The sequence below is a fragment of the Lepisosteus platostomus genome, chromosome 28 (assembly GCF_059453375.1).
Source record: "Lepisosteus platostomus isolate fLepPlt1 chromosome 28, fLepPlt1.hap1, whole genome shotgun sequence".
Classification (NCBI taxonomy): Eukaryota; Metazoa; Chordata; class Actinopteri; order Semionotiformes; family Lepisosteidae; genus Lepisosteus; species Lepisosteus platostomus.
In genome coordinates, this window is record NC_142638.1 from 7,708,896 (window position 1) to 7,728,997 (window position 20,102).

Sequence of the window (20,102 nt, forward strand, 5' to 3'; positions counted from 1 at the left end):
TGAATGCCCCCTTTTCATATTTTTAATAAGCAGTTGGCTATCAGCTTCACATGATGACCCTTCAGAGCTTTGACAACCCTCTCTCCACCGGTTGCCGAAGGGTGGGGTAAGGATTCAGAAAGTGCAGAACGAACTCCCAAGCCCAAGAGATGCCAGGCTCTCTTTTCTGCAGTGGCTCTTTCGCAGTGTGAGAATATGAAGATCCGGACGGTTCTGATGTGCCCGGTTGCGGTTGGCTGTTTGATCCTTGCTCTTGTTTAGAAACTGGGGGCCATGTAGCCCCAGCTGCGCTTCGGAAAACCCTGCCGAGCACTTAAGAACCAGGTGTCTTTCAAATCGTTTAACCCCAGTTCCCAATCTGTAGCACTTTTAGTCTGTATCCCAAAATAGCCACCCAGTTTTCCAAAGCTGTGCTGAACAGAAAAGGAAAAGCTCACTTTTTTATAGATTTGTTGATCGGGACCCCCTGGAAGGATTAGGCTCCGGATTTACAAATTGTGTGTAAATATATAAAGGCACTTAATCGTGAGAGATGGGTAAGGCTGGCAGTGCTGAGATTCTCCCCCTAGCAGAGTGTGGAACGCTCCTGAATTGAGCATTATTAAAATCCATGCTGGAAATACAGTGTTTTTCACCCGTGGCTTTCCCTTAATCAGCACTGTTATTTCCGTCTGTGTAAAAAGAGTTGCTGTGCTTGGTTAGGAGTTGCTGAACTGATTGGCAAGCTCCTGCAATCGCTTTCTCATTTGCAGGCGTTTTCTCTTGCAGAGGTGCCTTTTAACTCCCTGCTCACAGATGTGCTCAGAATACTTTTTAATATACAGCCACCTTCCCTCCCTGTTATCTGTGCCTTTTCCACTGGCAGCTGCTCTTTGTATTAAACTTGGCACGGTGCTGCCCTCATTGTCACCCTTTGTAGCATCCCGTTCTGTGTAAACGTCTCCTAATGCTTTCTCAAAGGGCATGGCCTCAGCCTGGAGGTCTCAGCAGCTGTGTTGTGGGAAGCTGCTTAGAAGAACTGGTTCTTCCCAGACTGGCAGAGGGTGTGCTCAGGAGGCAAGCTCTGGAGGAAACAAAGGAACACAGCTGGAAAGATTTTCCTCCTAAGCAGCTGTGTGCTGAAACTTGAACTTCCTGCCTGGTGTGTCCTGAGTCCTGCACTGCCCTCTGAAACTGGCACGTGCAGTCAAAATTAAGACAACATCAGACAGCAGCCATATCACCCTGCTACTCCCAGCTGGCAGCCCACTGAAGCCCAGCAGGTGTGAGCCTGGTCTGTACCTGGATGGGAGACCTCCTGGGAAAAACTAAGGTTGCTGCTGGAAGAGGTGTTAGTGGGGCCAGCAGGGGGCGCTCACCCTGCGTTCTGTGTGGGTCCTAATGCCCCAGTATAGTGATGGGGACACTATTCCGTAAAAAAGGCATCGGATGAGTTGTAAAACTGAGGTCCTGAGTCTTTGTGGTCATTAAAAATCCCAGGGCGTTTCTCGAAAAGAGTAGGGGTGTTACCCCAGCGTCCTGGCTAGATTGGCCATTAACAGTCATGGCCTCCTACTAACCCCCATCTCTGAACTGGATTCATCATCACTGAGAGCTGGTGTGTGGTAAGCAGACTGGTGATCTATGGCTGCCGTTGCATCATCCAGGTGGGGCTGCACACTGGTGGTGGTGGAGGGGATCCCCATTACCTGTTAAGCGCTTTGAGTGGAGTGTCCAGAAAAGTGCTATATAAGTGTAAGGAATTAGTGTGATTGTAACTGTAGGGTTTGTGTGATGATTTATTACAGAACAGCTGCACTTACTGTACAAGTCCGCATTCTCTCCCGCTCACTTCCTGATCTCCCAGATCTGTTCCCAGTCTCAGCACCAGTGCCTTCAATGCAAACAGACAGGTGGATAAATATCTTACAAGAAAATCTCTCCGGTTCGTGGTGTGTGTTCTGTCGCTATGAGTTATCTGCAGACTTTGACTTTATAACCATGAAAGGAGGAATTAGATGGCTCTTTACATGGCCCTGCTACCCTCAGCATTGTGAACTCACAAGCGAATTAACATTCATTCTCAAACTTCAGACTGGTTCCCTGCTCAATGCAACACGGTATTCCCTCTGTACACAGTGTGTATTCCTACATGCATACAGCTGTTTTACTGATCACAGTTCTCTGTGTCATGCTGATGAATACTAATAGAGGTAAAACAGCTGTTTGTGGTGTCTACATTCGACTTTGTATACTGAAATAGAAGTCTTTTTTATAGCTCTTTCTCCCTTTAAAGTCTGGGAACAGGATTAGTAGCTCCTTAGCATTGGGAAACTGCACAGGTTAATTAATACTCATTTCCTAATTAGACAACTGAGGAAGTTTTTGTATTGTGAACAAGGTTTAATTGCTTAGAAAATCCTTTGTTTTCAGCTCAGAGTTTAATTAACTAGAAAGTGATGTGGCCACCACCTTTTCTCACCAGCTGAGGAAGGACTAACATGGCTTTTTTAAATTCATTTAACCCTTCTCCAAAGCATCAAAACTTCCACAGTTCAGTCTAGTCTGGATAAATAGATAAAAGACCAAAATAACCTTTCTTTTTTTCCTCTTCAGCTATGCATCAAGGACTGGACACCCTCAGCGACTCTCCCAGCTCCACCACAGCTAACGACCTGGACCTTATATTCCTTAAGGGGATAATGGAGAGCCCAATAGTAAGACATTCATTTTTGTACCGCTACTGCAGTCTGTTTCCATCTAACCCCAGTCTGGGCTGGGTTAGGCAGCATTCTTGTGCGGTCTGATCTTCCACCAGTTGGCCAGTTGACTGAGGACGGTCAATCCCCACAGCTTTCTGGGAAATATGGTTCAGACAAGAACCAGCATCTTGTCTCTCCCTACTGCCCTTCTACAAGGGCTTAAATTCCTAATTGAATTTGTGATTTGTTTCTGCTGAAGTTCCATATTGTAGGCCAGAAGTACAGTATCCTGGTTTACCCCACTGAGTAAGCCTAAGAGAAGTACTGCTATTTCAAATTCGGATATCACCAGTAAAGCTGAACTGAAAGACACAAAGTCTTCATGGAACTGTCTGCAAATTCTTTCTGGACTTTCACTCTGTCGTTAATTAATGGAGAGTACAACTGGTGACGAGGGGTCGTGAGAGCTGTGAGACCTGAAATGAGTGAATTTGGAACGGGGACACGTAGTTGCCTAAAGACCATTAGGAGAGCTGATTTGAGGGGGACCCACCTCGTATATTTTTATTTATTGACGCATTGATTTATTGAAGTATTATTGATTTTAAGGGGGTAAAACACAAGGTATCTGTAAACACATGTAACACAATGCAGAAAAGTCAGAGGATTTGCCTTTAAGATGCAAGCAATCATAAGCTCAAGTCCAAAGAGTCATTCATTTTTTTTTTGAAAATGCACATTTTTAATAACTGTTCATTTTTTGTTGTTACGCCAAAGTTTGACACATTTAAAGATGACAAAGTCAAGTGAGCCTGAAACTGGGCGCGTTTTTTTCAGCAGCTGATAGTGCTGTGTGTTTTGAAAGCGATGATATGAAAATGGAGCCGTAATCTTGGCGTCATGGGGGTGTGTGTGTGTGGCAGTGGTGAAGGGGTGGGGGGTTAGATTTGATGCTGCTTGTGTCTGAGATCTGATCTGAATCCACAGGCCTAAAGTCAAGCAGGCAGCAGTCTGAACTTCAGTGTGAGGTTACTAAAAGCGTCGTCACTTGAAAACCATGACTGAAAGTCTGCGCCAGTTATTATTCCTGGCATTGTCTGCTTCCTGCAAGGCAGAGACTTAGCTGTGGAATGCAGTGGCATGTGGACGTTACGTCCCGAGAGAATGAGAAAGTGGCTTTTTCAGGGAGAAGCGAGCTCTCTGGGGAGAAATCTATCAAAAGGCATTAACGTCAGAGCTGCTGGGATGGCAAAACCTCTTCTCTTTGTGCTTCTGTTTTTGCGTAAAACCTGAACTCTGTGACAGGAGCTGCTGATCAAAGAGAGAGGAGGAAAGGACAGCAGTGCCCTTAGTTAACGTCCCCCTAACTTTATTGCTGCTCTCTCTGCGATCCAAACAGAAGCAGAAACACAGAGAGATGGGCAGACTGTTTAGGGCCCCTTCACATGCTAATTTGCTCATTTTTAGTTCTAATGAATTATTTATATTTAAATGAAAATGTTTTCGTGCATGTTATTTAATATTGAGCTGATTTACCATGCCATCCGTCCGTTAGTGGTAAATTAATTCCAGGATCTCATCCTACTGTTTCTTGAAAAATACAGATTCAACAACATGGCTGTGTGGCTTGTTCCACACTCCCACTACCCTTTGGGTAAAGAAGTGTCTCCTGTTTTGGGTTTTAAATGTACTTCAAAATTCAGCTTGTGCCTTCTGGTGGGTGTTCCGCTCTCCATCCTGATGTTGTTGACTTTGTCAAGGCCTTGGGGGATTTTGCGTACTTGTATCAACTCCACTCGTAGCCTTTTCGTGTTCAAAGCTAGAACATGTGTAGACTCCTGCCTTTGAATGTTCACAGACGGAGAGCTGTAGTTGTGTTGAAACCTGTGCAAATTGCCTCTGAGCGACAGCAAAGGAGGAAAGCGAAATGGGTTGGCTTCATTAGTGTCTTGAGAAGTGCTTTATAGGGTCCTTGGATTTTGATGAAAATGAATTGACTTGAAAGAACTCTCTAGGAGAAAAGAAAGGTGCTTTCAAAGTGAGGGTACTCAATAATTCGATTTTGTGTTACATTTAATGCACAATTGAAGGTATTAGCTGTGTTTCCTCATTAATGCCTCTGCAAATTCAGTTCCACTCACAGTGACGGCAGGCTACATTATTGCATGAGTGCTAAACTGGAAAAGGTGCAAAAACTGTACTGTAGTCATATTCCATCAGCAATGGGAAATGAAAAATAATTGGAAAATGTGGTGTTATTAGCTGATGAGATGAACAGACTAGTGCTTACACATTTGTGGGGATTTAAAAAAATATTTGTGCTGCTTGGTGGGTGGCCAGCAAGTTTAATGTGGCCCGGCTTGTGAATTTCATTTTGCACTATTGAGTACGTGAAATCTTGTAGGGCAGAATGATGGTGTAGGGGTGGCACAGTAGTTAGCAAAATTATTCTGCAGCTGGGATCACACATTCTCCCTAATCTTAACGACACACTACTGTTCTTTTAAATTTTCATTGGAAGTTTCATTTCACACCTCTCTGCACCCATTCTGACTTCACACCTCTTGATTGGCCTCTCTTTCTGTCCCCTGCTCCCGCCTCTCACTCCTCCTCCCTCCCAACCTTTGTTCTCCCGCTACTTTACCTTTGCCTACTGCCCTGTCTCTCTCACACCTGAAGAAGGCTCCATGGCCGAAACGTTGTGTTCTCTTTCTTCTTTTTTTCAGCAGGGAATAAACCTATTACTTGTTCCTTTGCAGCCTACGCATGCTGCTGCAGCTCCCCACCTGAACTACTACCGCCAGTAGTTAGCATTGCTGCCTCGAAGCGCTTGGGCCTTGGGTTCAATTCCGGACCTGGGGGGTGCTGTCTGTGTGGAGTTTGCATGTTCTCCCCAGGGTCACATGCGTTTCCTGGGGGCTTTGTCTGTGTGTCTGCTCTGCGATGGACGGGGCGTTCTGTCCAGGTTGTACCCCTGCCTTGCGCCCTTTGCTGGCCCGGATAGACTCTGACTTCCCTGCATGGGACGAAGCAGTTGGAAAAGGGATGGCTGAAGTTGTGGTGGTTGGGGCTGCAGACTCAGCGCTTCAAGGCCTTGAATTCCAGCGTGGGAGATGTTACAGCACTCTGGCATCTCGGATCGCGCAAGCATTAGCTCAGTGCCGTCTGATTTGAAAGAATATCCCCTAGGCGACTGTAGGGGTTGCTGTGTGACAGTCGAGGGAATCCTAATGGCAGGCGTGGTATAAAGGCACTGTTGCTCTAAGGCTCGGAGGCTATCTGAGTGCTTGATTTACCTTGACTGGGTATTTAGCTGCAGGGTCTGCTGCAGTTATTGAGTGGTGCAGACATAGAATTTATTACGAAATGTGTTGTAAAAGACAGGCCCAGCACTCTATTGTTTCCCCAGCCAGACTCTTTTCTCTTATTAACCTGTACCAGCCTTAGGATCACAGACACCGCGGGCAAAGATATAGATCTGTCTGCTGTGCTTCAGACCGATAGAAACGACTCCGGAGTTTTCCGACGGGGTGGTTAACTGCTTCTAACGCTTTTCCTCAGCCTGTCTCAGTAGGAGGCGCTGCCTCGTCTGCTCTGTTGAGCCAGCTGTCCGGTTGGCTTGTTAAAGAGGCCATCCCCGTGAAACAAATCATGAAAAAAAGGCAACATCCTCACATTTACTGTTTTTTAGTGCCCGCTCCATTCAAATTCCAGAATTGAACCCGGACCCTGGGGGACCAATGTTGCTGTTCCAATAGTGGTTAACAGCCCTATAGGATTAGTATTGGGATTCCTGATGTGGGCACAGAAAAATGTGCCTTAATGTCTTTTCGGATGGATTTTGGCATCTTTCTGTGCTATTGATTTGCTGTCAGCGGGCTCCACCGCCTGTGTAATTTTGAACACTTGTCTCCTAAACACAAGCTCCTGGTTAAGAGCTCTTCAGTGTCCTGGGAGGAGGGGGGCTGTTTTATAAGCGGTGGCTCACGAGCTCTATTTTCTCCTGCCCCTGTCCCGCTGGCTAGCGCGGCTTAAGGCGGTGAGGGCCGGCAAGTACCCCCCCCCCCCCCCCGCAGCTGGACAGTGCCACAGGTCTGCCCACTGGCTGCCCACTGGCTCTCAGCCCTGCTGTTCCTGCTGAGACGCCCAGCTGTCGTCATGCCAGTGTTCCAGCTTGGCTGCTTTCGGCCTTGGCTGTAGCCCCTGGCTGGACAAAGCAGGGAGGGGGGGGGGGGTGATACAGGAAATTATATTCACCAAGGGGATCGCAGTTCTGTGCTGCAGAACCAGATGCACTGGCTTATGGACATCTGCTTAGAAATCTGTCGGTGTGTTTGGACAAATATTTTAACTTATTATACGCTGTCAGTGTCCCTGCACTAAAATGCCTTCATCCGGACTGGCCCTTTCTTGCCCAGACCTGGCCAGTGTGTGATAAATGGTTACGGATTGGAGAGTGTTCTACTGTTTTGTCACTCTTGACTGATTCGTGTTGGGCAGCATCTTATTAATTTCCATCTTTTTGGAAATGTCAGTTACCAACATTCTTGCTAACATTGGCTTCTGCTCCACAGACGCTGCATCTAAAATGGACAGCATGCCATTTAACGGGTTGCCATGCAGTGCAGTATTGTCCTAATCCGAATGAGCCAGTAGTCTGACCTTCACCAGCACGCTGAGGAGGCTGCAGACCTCCTGGCCAATTGAAGCCTTTCCTCTAGGCAGTAGGTCTGAAGAGTTACTAGCATCTGCGTTCACCATCGACCCTCAGAGGCATCAAGACAGCGGGCTTCTTCATAAGAAACAGTGCGATACGCTCCCAAAGACATACTGTAAGTGGAAAGGACAGGAAGTGCATTTAAAACCAAGAACAGGAGGTGCTTCTTTACATGAAGGCTTGTGGGAGCATGGAACAAGCCACCCAGCCATGTTGCTGAAACCAATTCCCGAGCCTTATTTTCCCCAAAACAGTTGTGGGAAATCTTTGAATCAGTTCGCTACTTAACTGGCTGATGGGGCCAGGTGAGCTAAGTGGCTTTCTCTCATTTGTAACCGTTCTTATTTTTTTTCGAAACTCCTCTGCTCCGAGATGAAATGAATAAGCTATGCAGCTAATAGGCACTTTCTCTCAGACAGTTTGTTTCAACAACAGTCTGTCCTGAGTGTCTGTGGAGTGGGCTCTTCTCTCAGCACACTCATGATTGAGCACTTGAAGAGCTGCCTTGCTTGAGGGTTTTGATGGAGGCAAGCTTAGAACAGATTTCTCTGTGACAGGCAGAGTATTTGGTGTCAACTGATGATTCCTTTGCGCATTCACTAATTTTCAAATGGACAGACTTGGCTGGAATTGTAATCTGAAATGATTTGATTCCCAGAGTGCAGTAGCTATTTTCTTTCAATAAACAAACCGCAAAATGCTTCCAGAGTTGAGGAGGCTAATAGCCTGACTGAGCCTGTGAGGTTCTTTTGAATAGAGATCTTCTCAATATCATGTCGACAGCAGAATAGTCCAGAATAGTCCAAATCTGAATGCTGAAAACTGTCAGCTGCCCCAGTAGATTCACAGTTCTGCACTCATGTGGAGTTTTTCTGCATTCTGAGATTTTGGATTATTTATAAAAATGAAAAATGCATGTTTCTCCGCAGGAGTTCAGAAACTGAGGCATTTTTCCCTAAAGAGGAGGAATTAATGATTTCCAGAAATTCCTTTTTTTGTGAATACAAGAAGTGAAATTTCACTTTGATCTCCTTGTTCTGTTGGAACATTATGAAATCACTGAAACACCTTTAGAACTCTGAAAGAAAAAAATCCACTTTCATTGCTAGAGCTCTGACAGCTGTTCACATAAAATATTACATAAAATCTTATTTTTAGCTTTTAAGTATTTGAAACTTTGTACAGCAGGATATCTTCTTACTGAATTTGTGCAAACAACCAAATACCTAAATAATATTTGTTATTAAATTATTGATATCTAGCAATTTACAGTTTCAGGTTTCTCAGTTTTGCTTTAAGATGTGGTCAGCAGCCATATTGCCCTGCAACTCACAGCTGGCAGCCCACTGAAGCTCAGAAGGTGTGAGTCTGGTCAGTACCTGGATGGGAGACTCCTGGAAAAGCTGAGGTTGCTGCTGGAAGAGGTGTTAGTGGGACCAGCAGGGGGCGCTCACCTTGTGGTCTGTGTGGGCCCTAATGCCCCAGTATAGTGTTGGGGACAGTATACTGTAAAAAGGTGCCGTCCTTTGGCCGAGATGTAAAATGGAGCTCCTGACTCCCTGTGGTCATTACAAATCCCAGGGTGTTTCTCAAAAAGAGTAGGGGTGTTACCCTGGTGTTCTGGCAAAATTTCCCCCTGGCCTTTACCAATCAAGTCCTCCTAATAATCCCCCTCTATGAACTGGCTTCATCACTCTGTTCTCCTCCCCACTGAGAGCTGGACTGGGGAGTGTACTGGTGCACTAGGGCTGCTGTCACATCATCCAGGTGGGGCTGCACACTGGTGGTTGTGGAGGGGAACCCCATTACCTGTAAAGCGCTTTGAGTGGAGTGTCCAGAAAAGCTCTATATAAGTGTAAGGACTTTTTCTTATTAAGTGGACAAGGCTCTGGATGAGTGGTGGTCATTTAACCAGGCATGTTTCTCTGTCCAAGGATTTCATCCAGCTGTTTCTTGAAGGATTCCAGGCAGTTGGCGTCATCCTGTAGGTCTGGGGCTCTTCAGCTCCAGCGATGAGGGTCAGGTGCTTCAGGGTTTGCGCTGGTGGAGGGAGAACCGAGCTGGAGTGGTGCTGCATTCCCGGTCGCGTTCCTGATCATCTCCGCACTTCCCTTCTCCAGGCCCACGAGAAGCTGGAGGAGACCAAGCTGGAAGCAGTGCGGGACAATAACCTGGAGCTGGTCCAGGAGATCCTGCGGGACCTCTCTCCGCTGGTGGACCAGAACTCCTCTGCTGCCGAGCTGGCCCGCATCCTTAAGGAGCCACACTTTCAGGTAGCCGTGCAAGGAAGCAATGAGCATTTGCGATTGGCTTAATTTGGGATGAATAAGGCCGTTTCCAGAGATCTCTGGGAGAAGATACACACAGGATTCATCCCTGACAGTGTCCCGATTTCTAGCAGTGTTACAGTCATGGTCTCCATGCGTTACCATGCATGGGTGTTTTTGAGTGACCATGACCAAACGTATTGGAATCGTATAAAATATTTCCACCAGCGGCTATCCCTGTTGATGTTCTTCCTGAGGCGTCCCATACAACAGCAGGTGTCTGTTTTAAGATGCACTCAAACCAGGGCAGGAGTATTGACCCCAGGCCAGAGTCGGATTGCTATAGTTCTATATGAAAAGCCTCCAAAAATTAGGACATTTCCTGTCCATGCTGGGGATTTGATACCTCTGCATGCTGCTCTAAAGTTTTGTACACTTTAACCCTGGCTAGAACACGCAGTGTAAAGCAAAAAGCGGTATTGAAGAATTAGTATTTCTGAAAAGCAAAGCGCTGGCCTTCCTTTTTCCTTCCCTCCGCTCCCAAATACGTCAAAGCCGTTGAAATCGAGTGTCTGCCGCTTGGCCTGGAGCCCACTTCCTGTTCTGACGCGGTGTCCCCGCCCTGTGTGCCCTGTGATTGGTTGACAGTCCCTCCTGGAGACGCACGATTCAGTGGCCTCCAAGAGCTTCGAGACGCCCCCTCCCAGCCCCTGTGCCTTCATGGACGCCGCCCTGAATAACCAACCTGTGCCGCCCGACGCCGTGCGGATGGTGGGAATCCGGAAGGTTGCTGGCGAACATCTGGTAAGCAATTGGAGCGCCAAGGGACATTGAGGATTTTTTTGAAAGGATATACAGTATGTTGGATAAAGCCCAACCCCAATGCGCCTAGTTGCTCTGAATATTTAGAATAAATAATATTACAGTGTTTAATATTAGAATAATATAATATACAAGGCAATGATCTCCTACTTTATTACCCTTGATGGTTAAAATAACTCTTGGTGAGCGAACCTTTCCATAACGAGGTTGTAGATGACAAAAACGTCCCAATAAAAATAAATAAAGCAGTGTTGTTCTCCTTTCTCCTGAAAAAATGCGTTCAGAAGATGGTAAAACGGCTGCACGTCTCTGTGAATTATGGCTTAATTGTGAATATGCTGTGAGCTAGAGATCTTTGATTGCATGCCTGGGATAATTGAAGTCACTACTTTAATTATTTTTTATGAGCTTAACGAATCTCTCTCTCTCCATCTTCTCCAGAGCGGTTGTTAATACTAGCAAAACTCTCTTGAGAAAAACTGCCCACAGAGATGCACGTAACAGCCATTCCATATAGGAAATCTGATGGAACGACGCAAGATTTGCACAATGTCACGCCTGACTGTACAGTGACCTACTGTTAACGCGCTTGCTTTTGGGATGTTTTTTCTGAAAAGAGCTGTGGTTAATAGATCTTCACCTTACAGCTTGGCCCTTAAAGGTGACATATCAGAATACCAAAATAAATGAAGCAAAAGATCCCAGAAATATTAACACCGCCGCACAGGTGTATCCCTCAAATTAGATTGTCCTGTCACCAGCACAGGGTTTGCTCCTTTTTCAATTTACTAAAATGATTTATTACTACTGATAGATAGCCTTTGGCCAAAAATAGCAGCACTTTTTCCTCTTCCTGCCCTCAATGCTATATGCTCTGCTATTGCCCTACAAGACTGGTAGGGGAGCGCACCATCTGTCTCTGAGCAGAGCTGGCACAGGGAGTAAGTCAGGAAGCACTGGTAACTTGGCATTAAGGTCAGGACTCAGACCGGGGGGTAGGCCTGGGACTCTAGAGAGTAAGTGCTGAATGAAGTGGACGCATGCATTAATTCTGCTTGTCATTCTGCACACTGGTACGACATGGCTGAAGGAATCTTCACTTACAGATCCACAGCCCCTGCTACATATAACCTGGTCTATCGTTTCATATTCCTTTGTCTTCAGCAGTGGGGGTCCTCTGTGTGGATTCCTTTCACTTCATTTTCTTTACAAAATGTGATGGTTCAAATTTAAGATGTTATTTAGGGGGAAAAAAAACACCCTGTGATAATCTAGCCTTGTTGCTTTGGAAATTCACCTGGCTAGAAAGAAAGAGCGAGTGTTGTCATAGGACCTCCCTGGAAATGCATAGAAATTCCTGCAGCTCTAGGGTGAAAGCTGTCATCGCCTTTCCTCCAGTTTGTGCTGAGGATCTCCCTCTTCGTCGCAGCAGGGGTTGTAGACAGTCGAACGGTGATTGGCTCAGTGAGTGGGCAGGCCAGAGGAGCGTGTCTGCACGTCCTCTTTCTTCACGCAGGGGTACCAGGGTCTTCACTGCGAGTCGAGATATGAAGCCCCAATTAGAGATTCCATGTTGGGTTGGTATATAATCTAAACATAGTTGTCATTTCTGATGTTTCAAAGGAAAAGGCTGTGTTAGTCTCAATGTGACCATTGGGTTTTAAGAAATACATTGTGGTGTTCCCATGGTCTAGTATAAAACACAGTGAAGGCAGGCTAAGATCACAGTGAACCACAGCAAGGTCCCGTAAAAACCACAGTGGAAGTGAAAGACCAAATTTCCCTCTGTCGTTTACCACTCATGGCCTCCTAATAATCCCCATCTCTGAACTGGCTCCATCACTCTGTTCTCCTCCCCACTGAGAGCTGGTGTGTGGGGAGTATGCTGGTGCATCATCCAGGTGGGGCTGCACACTGGTGGTGGTGGAGGGGATCCCCATTACCTGTAAAGCGCTTTGAGTGGAGTGTCCAGAAAAGTGCTATTTATGTGTAAGGAATTATTATTATTAAGTATATGTTTTGAGGTTGAGCCTTTCAGCAGGCCCAGTTCATTGTTTTCTTGGAGTGTGATAAATATTGATTGTTGAAGTAGGTGCTCCTTCAGAGTTGATTGAATACTCATTAGCTCCAGCAAGATGATGTAGCGACACAAGTGGTGCGTGGCAGGAAGTGATGCGTGTGCTTGGCCATCAGTGCCCCGGTGGTGGTGGGGGTTTTGCTGGCGCGATGTCAGCCTGTGGTTTCCCCGTGGCAGGGCGTGACGTTCCGCGTGGAGAGCGGCGAGCTGGTGATCGCGCGGATTCTGCACGGAGGCATGATCGACCAGCAGGGCCTGCTGCACGTGGGCGACATCATCAAGGAGGTGAACGGGAAGGAGGTGGGCAACGACCCCAAGGTGCTGCAGGAGATGCTGAAGGAGGCCAGCGGCAGCGTGGTGCTCAAGATCCTGCCCAGCTACCAGGAGCCCCACCCGCCGCGCCAGGTCAGCCCGCAGTCCCAGGGGGGCGCCCCTCCGTGTACACACACACGCACGCGCACACACACGCGCACACACACGCACACACGCGCACACACGCGCACACGCACGCGCGCACACACACACACACACACACACGCACGCACGCGCGCACACACACACACTCACGCACGCACACCGCCGTGCCCGCTGCTGGCACACACACACACACACACACACACACACACACACACACACACACACACACACACACACACACCGCCATGCCCGCTGCTGGCACACACACACACACACACACACACACCGCTGCTGGCACACACACACACACACACCCCGCTGCTGGCACACACACACACACACACACCCCGCTGCTGGCACACACACACACACACCGCCGTACCCGCTGCTGGCACACACGCACACACACGCACACACACACACACACACACACACACCGCTGCTGGCACACACACACACACACACCCCGCTGCTGGCACACACGCACACACACACACACACACACACACACACACACACACACACACACACACACACTGTCTGATAAAAAGGCTTTTTTAAATCGAACTATTGACTGAAGCCAGGGAGAGTATAGTTGTGGAAAAAGGCTTAAAAGGAGTAGATTTGTGATTCAGAATTGATGATGATTTTGTTTTTAAATACAAGGCAAAGATTAAATGCTCTCCCACAAATGACAAGCCTCTTTTATTTGGAATTACCCATTTCTTTTTGGCCTCTGCCCAGTGACCTAGCGGCAGCAGCTGTTCAAGGCTTGGTCTGGACAAATCCCTTTTTCCAAAATGGGTGCTGACCAGTACTTTCAGTCCTGTTGAGTCGAAATCGTCCGGGGTGTTTCTCTCTAAAAGGAGAAGCCCCAGTCGCATCCCATGGAAATGATTTGAAATAAAATCCGCCAGACTGCCCTGTGATTGTGTGAAGGACATGGTGTGAAAATGGAACAGTTTGAAAACGGCCATCGGTGGCCTGTAAGATGCAGGTTTATAAAGTTGCTCTATTGGGCCTTTAGCACTGAACTCCAGAAAGGATCAGTGCGTGTTTCACATATTCTTATTCCTTAGTTCTGGCCTTTCCGCTGTCTCTCAGTTTAAAAGCTGTTGTGTGCCTTTCTTTTGACAAACACCACAGCTCTGCCTGAACAACTGGAAGAATTGAATGACACTCACCAGTCTGTAATTGCAGGCTAGCTGATATCAGCCAATTTCTTCAGATCTCACTGCGCCGAGAGCTGTCATGTCATTTTAACCCTCCTTGCTACTTCACAAAGCAAGATGAGATTTATTTCACATGGGAGCTGATATTCTGGTACCTACGTCCCATCAGCTTAGGCCACTGGTAAACTAGAATGAGTCCAGATTTGGCAACTCTGGCAGCAATCGTACCAGACATGACTCCAGAGGCTTCAATGAGATCTTAATTAGCAGCTGAAAAAATACAAACCTTATGAGTTTGAATCTAATCATCCGTGTTTGAAATGGACAGGAGACTAGAGCTCTTTGATGATGAGGCTGTGATTGCAGGAAATCCCATTTGCCTAGAGACATCTGTGGCAGTCTTCAAAGCAGGTGCTCTTGCTGGCTAGGTTCTGCACATCATTCTGCTGGAGACGGAATTCTAAATTAATTTCAGAGTGCCGGGACCTGCATTCTAGTTCTCTTAACCTGGAAAAAAAAAAGACTGTTTTTTGAGAATAGCCCTGTAGACTTGTGTTTCAGGTTGTGCCTGAATCAGATATTGCCTTCTGTCTTAAAAAAGATTTTCTGTGCTGCAGGTGCATCGCCCGGTTCCAATTTAAAGCACAAATTAAAGCTAAAAGGATCCTCAAATGTTTACTCTAATAAACCACTGTGTAACTGATTTTTTAGCTATATTATACTTTCACAATTGTTCCTTGTATTTCAACTTAGTAATTATTATTTTTTATATTGTAGGGCATCCTGGTTGAGATTATCTACTAAGAAAGCAAATGAAAAGTACAATAAGCACAGTTTAATCCTTGCAAAAGCATGGCAAAGTTAAGTAAATGCAGGATTTACTGTGTGCTGCTGGCACACACACACACACACCCCGCTGCTGGCACACACACACACACACCGCCGTACCCGCTGCTGGCACACACACACACACACACACCCCGCTGCTGGCACACACACACACACACCGCCGTACCCGCTGCTGGCACACACGCACACACACGCACACACACACACACACACACACACACCGCTGCTGGCACACACACACACACACACCCCGCTGCTGGCACACACGCACACACACACACACACACACACACACACACACACACACACACACACACACTGTCTGATAAAAAGGCTTTTTTAAATCGAACTATTGACTGAAGCCAGGGAGAGTATAGTTGTGGAAAAAGGCTTAAAAGGAGTAGATTTGTGATTCAGAATTGATGATGATTTTGTTTTTAAATACAAGGCAAAGATTAAATGCTCTCCCACAAATGACAAGCCTCTTTTATTTGGAATTACCCATTTCTTTTTGGCCTCTGCCCAGTGACCTAGCGGCAGCAGCTGTTCAAGGCTTGGTCTGGACAAATCCCTTTTTCCAAAATGGGTGCTGACCAGTACTTTCAGTCCTGTTGAGTCGAAATCGTCCGGGGTGTTTCTCTCTAAAAGGAGAAGCCCCAGTCGCATCCCATGGAAATGATTTGAAATAAAATCCGCCAGACTGCCCTGTGATTGTGTGAAGGACATGGTGTGAAAATGGAACAGTTTGAAAACGGCCATCGGTGGCCTGTAAGATGCAGGTTTATAAAGTTGCTCTATTGGGCCTTTAGCACTGAACTCCAGAAAGGATCAGTGCGTGTTTCACATATTCTTATTCCTTAGTTCTGGCCTTTCCGCTGTCTCTCAGTTTAAAAGCTGTTGTGTGCCTTTCTTTTGACAAACACCACAGCTCTGCCTGAACAACTGGAAGAATTGAATGACACTCACCAGTCTGTAATTGCAGGCTAGCTGATATCAGCCAATTTCTTCAGATCTCACTGCGCCGAGAGCTGTCATGTCATTTTAACCCTCCTTGCTACTTCACAAAGCAAGATGAGATTTATTTCACATGGGAGCTGATATTCTGGTACCTACGTCCCATCAGCTTAGGCCACTGGTAAACTAGAATGAGTCCAGATTTGGCAACTCTGGCAGCAATCGTACCAGACATGACTCCAGAGGCTTCAATGAGATCTTAATTAGCAGCTGAAAAAATACAAACCTTATGAGTTTGAATCTAATCATCCGTGTTTGAAATGGACAGGAGACTAGAGCTCTTTGATGATGAGGCTGTGATTGCAGGAAATCCCATTTGCCTAGAGACATCTGTGGCAGTCTTCAAAGCAGGTGCTCTTGCTGGCTAGGTTCTGCACATCATTCTGCTGGAGACGGAATTCTAAATTAATTTCAGAGTGCCGGGACCTGCATTCTAGTTCTCTTAACCTGGAAAAAAAAAAGACTGTTTTTTGAGAATAGCCCTGTAGACTTGTGTTTCAGGTTGTGCCTGAATCAGATATTGCCTTCTGTCTTAAAAAAGATTTTCTGTGCTGCAGGTGCATCGCCCGGTTCCAATTTAAAGCACAAATTAAAGCTAAAAGGATCCTCAAATGTTTACTCTAATAAACCACTGTGTAACTGATTTTTTAGCTATATTATACTTTCACAATTGTTCCTTGTATTTCAACTTAGTAATTATTATTTTTTATATTGTAGGGCATCCTGGTTGAGATTATCTACTAAGAAAGCAAATGAAAAGTACAATAAGCACAGTTTAATCCTTGCAAAAGCATGGCAAAGTTAAGTAAATGCAGGATTTAGGTATAGGAATACTACAAAAATAGAGGCAGAGCTTGCTATGCAAAATCTTCAAGAGAGTGGTCAGGTCTGTAAAGATATAGCTATGTGGCGGACTGCGTGAGCCAAGGTTTTAAAGTTACAGCACACATTTTCCCAACAGCTGTACAAAAGTCCCCTTTAGAGACGCCCCAGTGAAAAGAGGCTTGGGGTAGATTTGTTAGCAAAGCTCTTCAGCTCCTGCTCTGCAGCTGAGGCAGGGGGATAGCTGTCAAGCTAATTACGCCCTCCGCTGCACACGGGCCTTGCCACAGGTCTCGTTAATTGGAACTGAGTTGCCTGTGACATTTACATTAGCTCCCAAACCTGCCATATCTGCCTGGGAAATGAATTTAAATGACTTGAAGTTGTAACTTGATCTTGTCTTAAAACTGTGGCATTGATGCCTGCCAACAGGGGGTGGCTGCTGACCAGCAGGACTTGCACGACAGATGACTAGAGAGAGGAATCAATCCACCTGCTATCATCCCTTTAAGGCTGTTTAGACTTTAATGAAAGGATGACAGTGCCATAGAATAATTGAGAATGAGCCCATAATAGATTTTTCACTATACAGCCATTTCCCATTAGTGCTTTCATTCCTAGAAATATTATAAGGAGGGACCGAGGTTGCAAGATGCGCCTGATGTAAGCGTGGCAGTTGTGGGAATTTCAAGGAAAAGACGCGTTACGTTTTCAGCACGAGCACGCAGACCGCTGTCTCGGAGCAATTGCTTTGGGGGGGACTCTCGGAAACTGCCTGTTTAGTTAAGCCCACAGCTGTAGGTCTTTCAGGGTGACAGCTGGGTGGTACAGTTCATGCCTTCACACACAGCCCCCTGCTCCTGGGTGTCACTTATTCTACAGCACAGAAATATGCAGGCTGCTTTTTTTTTTTTTGCTGAAGCAATTCAATGCCCGGGGGAAATAATTAATTTGGTAATATCAAATAGACTCATGCATGGAATTGCTAATGAGAGATAATAAATCAGAAGACAATATTAGGAAAGGTCCGCACATTAAGAGGTAGGAGAATTGCCATGCATGATCAGTCTGTTTCTGTCCATATGGATTATGAAAAACTCCTTCTTGTACCCCTCAATGTCAGAGTACGGAAAGGGCACAGCATGTTAGCTGTGCCCTGGTGCAGTGGATCACATCTGCGCGTGTTAAGCTGCAGGAGTGTGCCGTCAGCAATGCCAACTTGGCCGGTGTGGACAGGCTCAGTTGCCCGCTGCCTGGCAGAAGGCAAGGGGCCAGTGTGTGCGAGGTGCTCAGCTGTCATGCCGGCGCAAGGCTGCTCCTCTTCCGAATCGAGCCCCGTGCCCTTCGGAGTGCAGTGTGTTGCCCATCCTTCAGAGCGTGATGCACAGCGCTGTCGTTGTCATGGATACCTTCCCCCAAGCTCGTTACTTCACGCTATTTTGCTCTTTGTTTTGTCAAATAAACATTGCCCAGATTCCTGCATGCCTGGGAGCACAAGGGCATCACATCCCAGGTTCTTAGCAAAGAGTCAGAGATCAAGCTCCGAAAGAGGTCATATAATAATAAATAACATCACTTTATTAACCCTTTATAATTTCTTGCATCAGGAATGATCTTTTCGCATACCCCAGCTTGCTCTCCATGAGACACAGACACACAGACAGGGAGAGAGCCTGGGGTCAGAGCGCAGGGTCAGCCATTGAGCGGCACCCCTGGAGCAGTTGGGGTTAAGGGCCTTGCTCAGGGGCCCAACGGAGTAGGATTCCTCTGCCGGCTGCGGGATTTGAACCAGCAACCTTCCAGCCACAGGCGCAGATCCTTAGCCACAGAGCCACTGCTCCGCCCCATTCATGGAGTTGAAGCCAGTGGCTGAGTGTGGATTGATGTCACCATCAGGCTATCTGGAGCATAATAAGTGTGGAAATCCAGGACCTGGAAACTTTGGGATGCCTTTTAACAGGGTCCTCAAAAAATCTTAAGCCTGGTGAATTGAGTATTTCTGTGTGAATGGAGAGGATAGCTAAACGCAAGGGGTCTTCTGTACAAAGCACAGAGCTTCAATTCGGCATGCATGAATATGCATGGGCTTCTATACCCTGTCCTGTCTCCTGGTAAAACATCCAGATGATCAGAGTAGGATTTTACGTTAGCCTTTTAGAGGGCGTGAGGCTGGAAGAGGTGGCTTTGAATGAAAAGAGGATCAAGAGAGAAGTGGGTTAAAATGAGAGTCACCTGTTTTAATTGGGTAATTGGCACCCAAGAGAGTGAGATCCCACATGAGGGAGAGGAGCGATTAGGATCAGCTCTCAAGTGTAATCGGCCTCTCCCGTTGGCCACTGGGTAGGCTTTTAAACGGCTTCCGGTCTCTCTCAAAGCCCAGTCTTACTACCTCGTCATGGGCAGGGGATAGTGTGGAATTTTAAACCTCACGCAAAGAACTGGAGAACTTTTACACGACTCCCGCAGGGCTCTAGCAATGAGTCTGTGGTCCCAGGAGTCTCCCAGTTGCAGTATTTGTTCTCCCAAAAGGAGACTTGCGTGCTTTAGGCCAAACAAGTAATTTTGAACTCCTCAGGTCTTTCATATTCTTGTGAAGTATTCAGATGCTAGCAGCCGGATTTATAATTATTCCATTTCAAGCCCCGTAGCACTCAAGTGGAGTTAAAATATTAAACATGCATATAAATGTTACACCTAGCCGGGTTCTGTGAGTTGATTTTTCTTTTCCATGACAAACGCTGCCACACTCTTTGTTCGGCTTTCCACTTTAATTTGACGCTGTCATTCAAAGCCAGAAAGCATTTAAGTGCAATAAGGGCCTTAAGTTGGAGAGTTACGAGTCTGACTGCCAGTTGTTCGAAGTGAAAGCGAAGACTGTTGTTTCAGCTGATCTGTAATTTCCATACTGGAAAGTAGTTCTGCAGGCCTGCTTTTTGTCTCTGGCAATTTTGGGCTGAATCCTGTTCCCAGACAGGCCTCCTCTGGTACACATCATGGCATTGTGGAAGAAACTGTGTACGGGTGACATTACCTTACCACTTCACCCGAAGGTCTCATAGTGATTCTATGTTGCAGCTCAGCTAAGTGTGACAACGTGAAGGCCTGCACTTCTGAGGTGTAATGGGCAACACCCAGTGAATATGAATTTAATATATTGGGAGAGCAGACACTAAATTCTTTGTTAAATGAGGAAGAATTTAAGGGATTAAAGAAATGCAACAAGGCCTTTTCTTTCCATAATTTCGGTAAGGCCTTGGTTTCAGG

At 46.4% G+C, this 20,102-nt stretch overlaps 1 protein-coding gene across 7 annotated transcripts in view; it reads left to right on the top strand.

Annotated features, from left to right (window-relative positions):
* The window catches only part of mpp2b (MAGUK p55 scaffold protein 2b), a 65,789-nt gene that overhangs the window by 34,786 nt on the left and 10,901 nt on the right, over positions 1 to 20,102 (top strand). For all 7 annotated transcript variants that reach the window (XM_088622617.1, XM_088622613.1, XM_088622614.1 and 4 more), the window contains 4 exons: positions 2,596 to 2,696; positions 9,519 to 9,671; positions 10,314 to 10,469; positions 12,742 to 12,969. In XM_088622617.1, the coding sequence (XP_088478743.1) occupies positions 2,598 to 2,696; positions 9,519 to 9,671; positions 10,314 to 10,469; positions 12,742 to 12,969 (636 nt within the window). In that variant the 5' untranslated portion in view covers positions 2,596 to 2,597. The remainder of the gene's footprint in view (positions 1 to 2,595; positions 2,697 to 9,518; positions 9,672 to 10,313; positions 10,470 to 12,741; positions 12,970 to 20,102) is intronic.